The sequence below is a fragment of the Bos grunniens genome, chromosome 5 (genome assembly GCF_055505025.1).
Source record: "Bos grunniens cultivar Pamir isolate PY7600 chromosome 5, Bosgru_T2T1.0, whole genome shotgun sequence".
In the NCBI taxonomy this organism is placed as follows: Eukaryota; Metazoa; Chordata; class Mammalia; order Artiodactyla; family Bovidae; genus Bos; species Bos grunniens.
Genome location: NC_141169.1, coordinates 71,021,623 through 71,032,087, shown reverse-complemented (window position 1 = coordinate 71,032,087; position 10,465 = coordinate 71,021,623). Strand labels below are relative to the sequence as shown.

The following is a 10,465-nucleotide window of genomic DNA, read 5'->3' as shown; positions in this document are numbered from 1 at the left end:
CAGCTGTGGACCCAAAGTGAAATCACTGCTCCATCTAATGCCAGTTACGGACAACCCTGCTTCCCATCACTGCTCTGAAGAACCCGTCTCCTGAACTGTCCCTGACGAAGGGCCACTGGGGTGGTTAGCATGTTTTCTGTCCCTGGCAACATGGAAAAGAGGGCAGGCACCTTATAGGCTTTAAGCATCTGCTCATTTCCTCTCTAAGTAGCTCTGTCTCTGGAAACATTTGGGAAAGAATTAAACAAAAGTCTCCTGGGGTATATATTAATACTTGAAGTTCCCTGAAAATTACATGCTGTCTCTTGACTCCAAGCCTGTGCTTGGAATACCTTTTCTCTCATTATTTGGCTCCCCAGATCCTTCAAGTACAGGCTGGAGGCCCTGCTTTGTGCTCCTTAACTCTGACCTTTCTTCCAATTCAGCAGTCATTATGTTATAACTACTGTCTTGATCTTCAGAACCCTGTGCTGTGCTGTGCTTAGTTCCTCAGTCACGTCCAAATTTTTATGACCCCATGGACTGTATGTAGCTCACCAGGCTCTCTGTCCATGGGGATTCTCCAGGCAAGAATATTGGAGTGGGTTGCCAGCCCTCCTCTGGGGGATTTTCCCAACCCAGGGATCCCAATGCAGGTCTCTCTCCAGCATTGCAAGTAGATTTTTTACTGTCTGAGCCACCAGGGAAGCCCAAGAATACTGGAATGGGTAGCCTATCCCTTCTCCAGGTGATCTTCACAACCTGGGAATTGAATCAGGGTCTCCTGCATTGCAGGCCGATTCTTTACCAGCTGAGCTATCAGAGAAGCCCCATCAGAACCTTGGCATCTAACAATAAACTCCCAGGGGTAGGCACCACAGTTCACCTGTTTGTATCACCAACTTCTGAAGTGTTTAGCTCATAGAAGCCACTTGAGAAATATCTATTGGATAAGTTCAGTTCAGTTGCTCAGTCGTGTCTGACTCTTTGCGACCCCATGAACTGCAGCACACCAGGCCTCCCTGTCCATCACCAACTTCCGGAGTTTACCCAAACTCAAGTCCATTGAGTTGGTGATGCCATCCAACCATCTCATCCTCTGTTGTCCCCTTCTCCTCCTACCCTCAATCTTTCCCAGCATCAGGATCTTTTCAAGTGAGTCAGCTCTTCACATCAGGTAGCCAAAATATTGGAGTTTCAGCTTCAACATCAGTCCTTCCGATGAACACCCAGGACTGATCTCCTTTAGGATGGACTGGTTGGATCTCCTTGCTGTCCAAGGGACGCTCAAGAGTCTTCTCCAACACCACAGTTCAAAAGCATCAATTCTTCAGCGCTCAGCTTTCTTTACAGTCCAACTCTCACATCCATACATGACTACTGGAAAAACCATAGCCTTGACTAGACAGACCTTTGTTGGCAAAGTAATGTCTTTCCTTTTTAATCTGCTGTCTAGGTTGGTCATAACTTTCCTTCCAAGGAGTAAGCGTCTTTTAATTTTATGGCTGCAGTCACCATCTGCAGTGATTTTGGAGCCCCCCAAAATAAAGTCTGCCACAGTATCTATTGGATAAATGAATAGATAGATAGACGTGTGACTGAATGAACAGATAAAAGACAGGACCTAAACACAACAATCTCATCCTATTTGATCTTCACAAACACATAATTTCACTCCCAGTGTATTTTAATTGGAACTGTGATGTAACTAAGCCCACGTTATGAGGGTCTGGAGCAAGATTCTAACCTGGAGGGAATGCAGCTCCAGAGTCACTGTGGACGCCCGTGAGGGGTAGGGAAGGCCTGAACCTGGTGGCAGCAGTGCACTGGAAGGAATGGTCAGTCAAGCTCTGGGTTAGAACAGCTGGCCTTGGGAGATGTGGAGGAGAATGCCATCTGTCTCCCCCAAATCTGTCCCTCTTCCCGCCTGGGGGCTCACTATCCACATTCCCCACCTCTGTGTGCAGGTACATGAGGCCATGTGACAAAGTCCTCACTGAGAGAATGTAAGTGGAAGTGGCACGTGCCGCCTTCAGGCCAGGGCTTCTATCAGTGGCTTTTTCCTCCTTCAGGTCCACTTTCCATTTCTCTCAGCTGGTTGCAGACTTAACAAAGCCCAAAGCCAGTGGTCCTCAAACTAGTCAGCCTCACCATCACCTGGAGGCTTCTTGAGCAAATGGCTGGGCCCCACCCTAGAGTTTCTTTTTAAAAAAAAAAAAAATTTATTTATTTGGCCGATCCAGGTCTTAGTTGCAGCACTTGGGATCTTTGATCTTCGTTGTGGTGTTCGGGATCTAGTTCCCTGGCCAGGGATCAAATCTGGGCCCCCTGCATTGGAAGCATGGAGTCTTAGCCACTGGACCACCGGGAAAGTCACCGCCCAGACTTTCTGATTCAGTAGGTCTGTGATGGGCTCTGATAACAAGCATTTCCAAAAAGTCGCAAGGTGATGCTCATACCACTGCTCCATGGACCACACTTTGAGAAGCAATGCCCTGGGGTATGGTGGAGCCCCACATTGAACATTCATTTTCAAATGAAAGGAACATTCATTTCCAAATGGTTGTATTAAAGACAGCCTCCTCCCTGACTGAGATACCCTGTGTGAAATGGATTCCCATCGTGTTAACTCCAGCCATGTTTGGGTCTGTTACTGTGGCTTAGCCTACCCTAGCTAATCCAGGAGGAGTTGAGGGAGAGGAGAGCTGATTCCCAGATTTGGTACTGGGGCAAATGGCAGAGTAGAAGAGCAGATTTGGGTGGAAAAGATAATGAGGGACTTCCCTGGTGGTCCAGTGGTTAAGAATCCACCTTGCATTGCAGTGGAGGCAGGTTTGACCCCTTGTCAGGGAACTAAGATCCCACATGCTGCAGAGCAACTAGGCCCACTCTCCGCAACTAGAGAGACCAGCTGCCGCAACTACTGAGCTCACAAATCATGACTGGAGAGTCCGTGTACCTTAACCAAGATCCCGCATGCCACAACTAAGGCCTGACACAGCCAAGAAATATTTTAAAAATAAAAAAGGAAAGATAACGAATTATTATCACAGACTTACCAAGCTCTCCACTCCGCAGCCTGGTCTGTTCACCCCCACCCTCACCCAGGCCCATCCGGCAGAAAGTTGTCTCTGCCTTTCTTTCCTGTGTGCTCACTCTTCTATTAGCTGAGTCCTTCTTATCTTGAGGCTGCCTTTGAGTTTCACCCCTCTCCCAAAGGCTTCCCTCCTGCCTGCCCAGGGTTCTGGTGGGATGGACAGGGTCTGCTCCTCTCTCTGAACTCCTACAGCACTCTTGGCCACAGCCCTCATCTTATAGGCAATCCGAACACTAACCGCTTCTGTCTAGATAGTGCTGCACTGTTAACCAAGCACTTTGACTTTTCTTACCTCATCTAATTCCCATATTTCTAACCACATGAGAAAACCTAGAGGTGCACACAAACACACACCCATACACACATGCACTCTATTCATTATTATGTATTACCCAACACTTACTGCATATTCCACATACAATATATCATTTCCACAAGTCTTGAGAGCTAGGACATTTGCTGAATGACCGAATGAATAAATTTGTTTATGGCAACTGCTGACTCTGGTGCCTGCCAGGACTGGGAATTTAACTCTTTTCCACCCTTTACTTTTCCTTCTCCATAAAATGGGACAATAGTTACCTTGTAATCGAGTAAAAGAATTATGCTGAGGGTCCTTTGCTCATGGTAAAGTAACACTTAAATATTAACAACTAGCTATGATTATCCTTGTAACATTTCTTCCATTTTCAAGCATCTTGGCATGCAAGATCCTGTGGGATGTGACTTGAATTTACCTTCCCAGGCTTAAAACACGCCTTCATGACCCCCCATATTTTAGCCAGTTTACCATTCCCTGAAAGGGTCCCACACTTCCCGCCCCCGTGCATTTGCATACACTGTCCTCTGCCCAGAGGCCCTTCTGTAATACCTTTGTCAGTTAAAATCAAGTGTCAGCTCCCCGCTTCCTTGTGAGGTCTCCACAGCTAGATGGACTGTCCCCTTCCTTGGGGACCCACAGCATTAGCTCGAACCTTGCTTACTGCCCCGCCTACCTTAGTACTGCCACGGCTTCTCATATGGCTTCCTGTCTCCCCATTTTCCAGAGATACCTCTCAGTTTCTGGTCCATAGAGAACCCTTTCTCATTTTCCAAAATGTCTGTGTTCTGTGTTTTATATCATTTTAATCATGTCAGTGACTTAGTTTCTCTTTTTTGGTGGGGGAATCTGGAGATTTTATCATGTACTTAATCTGCCAACTTAAAAACAGAAGTATCAGAAGTATATGAGCAGATGAATAAATGGATAAATCCAGGAGGATACTCAGATGTTGGCACTGTTCTGGGAGGGCGCTGGAGGGAGAATGTTTTTCCGTAGAGCTCTGGATTTACACATCATCTCCCCACTCAGAGCCTTGGAGGGACGTTCATTACCTGTAGTGCTGAGGCCAGTGTACTCAGGCGATGGGTTGCTGACAGGGGAGGAGGGGGGCGGCACTTCCACTGACGCGGCAGACTTTGCTGGAGAAAATGATGGCACAGGTGAAGGGGTTGGCGGGGCAGCCTCTGTCAGGATTATCTCTTCTCGGACTTCTGCTGTGGGAAGAAGGGTGGATTCTTAGAGCCAAAGGTGAAGGCAAGTTATCCTTAAGGGACTTTTACAAAGGAAATGTTCTTGTATTTATCAAGTCACGTGCATGCTGTGTGCTCAGTCACTTCAGTCATGTCTGACTCTTTGCAACCCCATGAATTTTAGCCCACCAGTCTCCTCCGTCCATGGGATTCTCCAGGCAAGAACACTGGAGTGGGTTGCCATTTCCTCCTCCAGGGGATCTTCCCGACCCAGGGATCTAACCCATGTCTCTTATATCTCCTGCATTGGTAGGCAGATTCTTTACCACTAATGCCACCTGGGAAGCCCCTATCATGTCACTCCTCTGATTAAAATCTTTGATGGTTTCCCATCACCATGGTGGCACACGAGGCAATTCCTGCATACACACATGCCCACTCTCAAGAAGGAAAAGACTGTTGGTTTCCCACCGTCTGACCTGTTCACCAAAACTAAATTATCTGGGATGTGGAGCTGAAGAAACACAGAGCACAGACGTAAGGATACAAGTCAATGTGAGAAAGAGGGCACGTCCCAGTGAAGTGCCAGCTTACCCGTGCTTCCTTCTCCCTTCATCGCTCGCATGAGCTCGTTGGCCCGCTCCTGGCAGTGCAGCGATTCTAACAGGTAGAGCACGTAGTCATCAAACATCAAGTGAATTAGATGAAAAGATCCTGGTAAGAGGAGATCCAAATGAAAGGTAAGCCATCTCAGCTCAGGTGTGCCCTCTGGTCTGGTTGACAACACATTGAGCAGTTGTCTGACCACCTGTCCCAGACCCTCACTCCCGCTCAGGTACGAATCACCTTGTTGTCAAGAGTTTGCTCTCCTTTGCCATCTCCTCTCCTAGCCTGGGGTTTAGCATAAGGTTAAGTGTTGGAGAAGACTCTTGAGAGTCCCTTGGATGGCAAGGAGATCCAACCAGTCCATCCTAAAGGAAATCAGTCCTGAATATGCATTGGAAGGACTGGTGCTGCAAATGAAATGCCAATACTTTGGCCACGTGATGCAAAGAACTGACTCACTGGAAAAGACCCTGATGCGGGGAAAGATTGAAGGTGGGAGGAGAAGGGGATGACAGAGGATGAGATGGTTGGATGGCATCACTGACTCTAGGACATGAGTTTGAGTAAGCTCCGGGAGTTGGTGAAAGACAGGGAGGCCTGGTGTGCTACAATCCATGGGGTCTCAAAGAGTTGGACATGACTGAGTGGACTGAAGTGTCTCAATTAATAAATTGAGCAAGTGAGTCTCTTCCTTGCTCAACTTATTAATAGGACATCATCAAAAATGGCACCTATTGAGCCATCTGTCAAACTGCATCTGAGCTCCTCCACTCACACTGTCCTCATCCTTGTCCAGGCACTCTACTTTGTTCAGCATTTCTGGACATAGTGTCTTGCATTTTCCTCTCTTCCACAAGCTTCTGACTCCCATGACTAGACTGTAAGGATATCCACAGCAGGGACTTTGTCTTCTAACTCACTGGTGTCTACCAACGTATGTGACATAATTCTAGGACCATAATCGATGTTTTAAGTTAGCAACAAATGAATTATTTCCTTGAGTGTTTCTGAGACCTCTGTTTACCACATGGTGCTTACAAAAGGTATTGCTTGAAAAGACTAGGTATCCTTAAGTAGTAGTCTTCATCTTAAACTTAGAGTAGATTGTTTCATAAAGAGGGATATGAACAATCATTTTGGAAGATTTTTCCAATGTGTTGGTCTTTGTGCTCAAAATATTATATTCAGTAATTCAGTTTCTATAACCACTTTGTAAAAGTAGGAGCTTTTATTTCTGTTCTGCAAAGTCAAGTTGTTCAAGATGACAGCATACATTACTTCAAAACCCTCATTTCTTGCATGTTGTGCTGCCTCCATGGACATGGATCCACATGTGGGACGGTACTCCATATCTGCAGTTGGAGAGAGGGGCCAAGCCCTCATCTCTAGTCCCATGTTTCCACCTCTCAAAGGGACATTTCCACATGGATATCCTGCTGTCCCGTGAAGTGTCCAACACTTCTCACTGACCTCTCCTTCCCCCATTTCTCTTGCTTTTTTTAGGGGCCTTCTGAGACTCCCCAGCATTATTTATCTCACGATCTGATCATCATCATCAACATCACTATGACTGCCATCACAGATTTATTGAATGCTCACTATATGCCAAGGACCTGGCTAAGCACTTAACAGAGAGTTCATTCTTTCAACAAAACTGTGAGATAGGTGGTATTATCCTCTCTTGTGCTGTACTCATTTGAAAAGACCCTGATGCTGGGAAAGATTGAGGGCAGGAGGAGAAGGGGATGACAGAGGATGAGATAGTTGGATGGCATCACTGACTCAGTGGACATGGGTTTGGGTTGACTCCGGGAGTTGGTGATGGACAAGGAGGCCTGGCGTGCTGCGGTTCATGGGGTCACAAAGAGTCGGACATGACTGAGCAACTGAACTGAACTGAACTGTGCTGTACTTAGTCACTTAGTCATGTCTGACTCTTTATGACCCCATGGACTGCAGTCCACCAGGCTTTTCTGCCCATGGGGATTCTTCAGGCAAGAATGCTGGAGTGGGTTGCCATGCCCTCCTCCAGGGAATTTTCCCAACCCAGGGATTGAACCCCGGAGAAGGCAATGGCACCCCACTCCAGTACTCTTGCCTGGAAAACCCCATGGACGGAGGAGCCTGGTAGGCTGCAATCCATGGGGTTGCTAAGAGTCGGACACGACTGAGCGACTTCACTTTCACTTTTCACTTTCATGCATTGGAGAAGGAAATGGCAACCCACTCCAGTGTTCTTGCCTGGAGAATCCCAGGGACGGAGGAGCCTGGTGGGCTGCCGTCTATGGGGTCGCACAGAGTCGGACACGACTGAAGCGACTTAGCAGCAGCAGCAGCAGGGATTGAACCCAGGTCTCCTGCATTGCCGGTGGATTTTTTACCATCTGAGCCACCTGGGAAGCCCATTATACTCTCTTATGGATGAGGAAATGAGTCTCTCCATTGAAATTAAGCAGGGATTGGTCTCAGGTTGGTCTGGCTCCAAAACTCTGTTCCCCTTTCCCATATAGATCCATCCAGTTCAGTTTCCTCATAGCACAGATGGGAAGATTAAAGGATTTGGTCCTCAGAAGGGCCATGTGAGCTGGGTGCTATGCTTTTACAGGTCTCAGAAATAAGTTGATAAGGGCCAGTTTGGGGCTTTAGGATGGCGCTCCTCTTAGGTGGAATTTATTTTCTCCTTTTTAGTTGTACCTGGCTTCTTTGTGCACATGCACACACACACACACAACACCTTTCAGTTCAGATAGATTGATTCTTTTGGTCCAGAAATGCTACAGAATAAGATTCCTGGCTTAACGCTGAGGCCCCCAGATGCCCCCAGGTCATGCACATCTACTCCAGTCCCTCCACAGAGCTCCAGGACCATGCCCCCCATCTTGAACTTGGTCCCCATTCTTCCTCCATTCCCAGGGTGCTGTGTCTGTTCTTTGACCCCATTTGGAATTCAGAACATTCAGGTGTTTTTGAGTCATTGTGAGATGCAGACTTCCACAACTAAACTTTCCATCCACTTTCCCAGAATGAGTCCTGTAGGTAGAGCACGGTGGGTAACCGCGTGGGGCTGGATCAAACTGCCCAGGTTGAACTCCGGCTCTGCTACTTAGTAAGATTTGGATGAGTTGCTCCTTGGAAATGTTAGAAACAAAACCAGCCATTTACTGAGCTCTTGCTCTGTGGCAGCCACTGGGTTAACTGCTGGAAATTTACTACTGCATTAATCCTCATCACAAACATTTGAGATGATTGATACCCTCCTTCTACAAAGGAGGAAATTGAGGCTCAGATGGGTAAAGTTAACTGTCCAACGTCACACAGTTATTGTCAGACATGGGACTTGAACCCAAGTCAGACTGATTCTGAAGTTGTTCTTCAATCAGTTATGCAATAAGGTTCTCTGAGAGGGGAATAGTCAACTCTATTTTACAGAGGTGCCATAATGAAGAAAAGTACATGTGCTTAATGAACAGTGGCTAAGGTCTCTTTTGCTAGTAATGTTCTAAGATTAGAACATTCTAACGTTCTAAGTCCTATGGTGTGACTGTTCCATTCACAGAGTCAAAGAAGTCAAAAGACAGCAGCGTATACCAAAAAGTTCCAAAGGCTCTCCACAATGAAGAAGTATTTGCTGAGATGTGGCTCTAAGTCAACAAGGATAGAGAGAAAGACATTATGAAACTGAATTAGAATGGAAAACCCTAGATAATAAAAATGGGTTTAGTAGTTTTAGCACAGACAGGCACCTCGGATCATCTACACAATACTCCTGTCTAATAGATAAAGAAACAAGATTTGATGAAGTGAAGACACTAAGATCACCCTCTTAGAAAATATCAGAGCTAGGCTTGAAGGCCAGTACTCCAGGGGAAGTGTTGATTTGGGGATTTAATCTCTCCTCCTAATGACTCTGATCAGCTACCCAACTGGTCTGATAATTTCAATCATCCTTCAAACAAGTAAAGTTTGTAGAGCTACTGCTGCTCGCTCACCACTGTGATAAGTGCTTTGAGTACAAAGGAAACTTCAAGCTCAGTCACTGACTCCACAAAAGCTACAGTGTCCTTGGTGAGCAGAAATCCATCCTTAAGATTATTAGGCAACAAGCAGTTCAGTGCCAGGGTGTCATGACCATGGGAGCAGTTCAATTAGAAGGGAGGAAAGAGAAAAAGGAGATTCAGAAAGACTGATGAGAGGAAGAAGAAGAGGGGAGGGAGAAGGAAACATAGAAACATCAAAGACAGACAGGAGAGAGGCAATTACAGCTAACATTCCTGCTTTATTTCTTCCCTTAGCACTTAACACATCTGCTATTCTATAGACTGAATTTATTTATCTTTATTATGTGCCTCCCTACATTAGATTGTAAGTGCCATAAAAGGAAGGAATTTTATGTCTTTTTATCTACCCCCCCCACCCCCTACAGTGTTCTACACTCAGCATCTAGAATAGTGTCAGGCACAGTGGAGGCTCCATGGTTATTTGTTAGACAAATGAATGAAATGAGTAAGCACTGACCACTTACCATATGCACCGTGCTAAGCCCTTTTAATTTTCCAACAACACTGTGAAGAAGATATTATCTTCAGTTAACACACGGGGAAATGAAAGCTCAGAAGATTTTAAAGCACTTGCCTAAAGTTACAGAGCTATTGAGCATTGGAGTCTGTTATGGAAAAAGGTTTTAGGATACAGACAAAAGGAGATTGTTGTTGTTATATGATGACATAGTTAATGCCATCTTATAGAATCAAAGCACTGCTTTTTCTTCTGAAAAATTTCAAACATACGGAAAAGTATAAATAATTTTAAGAGAATTCCCTGGCAGTCAGGGGTTAGGATTCCACACTTCCTATGCAGGGAGCTTGGGTTTGATCCCTGGTTGGGGAACTAAGATTTCACATGCTGCATGGGAAGGCCCCCCCGCAAAAAAGAGAGAGAATTTTAAAATGAACACCCAGTGTACTCAACACTAAGCTTTATAAATTTTTAACATTTCACATATTTGAATTTTTTTTAATTGAAGATAAAAATGAAGCCCCAGTGTTCCCTTCCTTAACATGCTCTGACACAGCGTGCCCTTATGTAATTACTGTCTCAAATCTGCCATTTATTGTTCAAACACATTTCTACATACATTTATATATCCACAAAAGCTAATGATATTGTTTTTTATTTTCAAACTTGATAGACACGGTACCATATTTTACAGAGCATTCTGCAACCTGCACTTGATACCTTGGGTTTTTAAAGATCTATCCACACCAAGGCGCA

General features: G+C 45.6%; 1 protein-coding gene across 4 annotated transcripts in view; it reads right to left on the bottom strand.

Annotated features, from left to right (window-relative positions):
• The window catches only part of RFX4 (regulatory factor X4), a 172,231-nt gene that overhangs the window by 23,639 nt on the left and 138,127 nt on the right, over nt 1-10,465 (bottom strand). For 3 of the 4 annotated variants that reach the window (XM_086401147.1, XM_086401149.1, XM_086401150.1), the window contains 2 exons: nt 5,183-5,302; nt 4,451-4,612 (listed from right to left, as the gene is read on the bottom strand). In XM_086401147.1, the coding sequence (XP_086257273.1) occupies nt 4,451-4,612; nt 5,183-5,302 (282 nt within the window). The remainder of the gene's footprint in view (nt 1-4,450; nt 4,613-5,182; nt 5,303-10,465) is intronic. The other variant, XM_086401148.1, reaches the window with a different exon arrangement.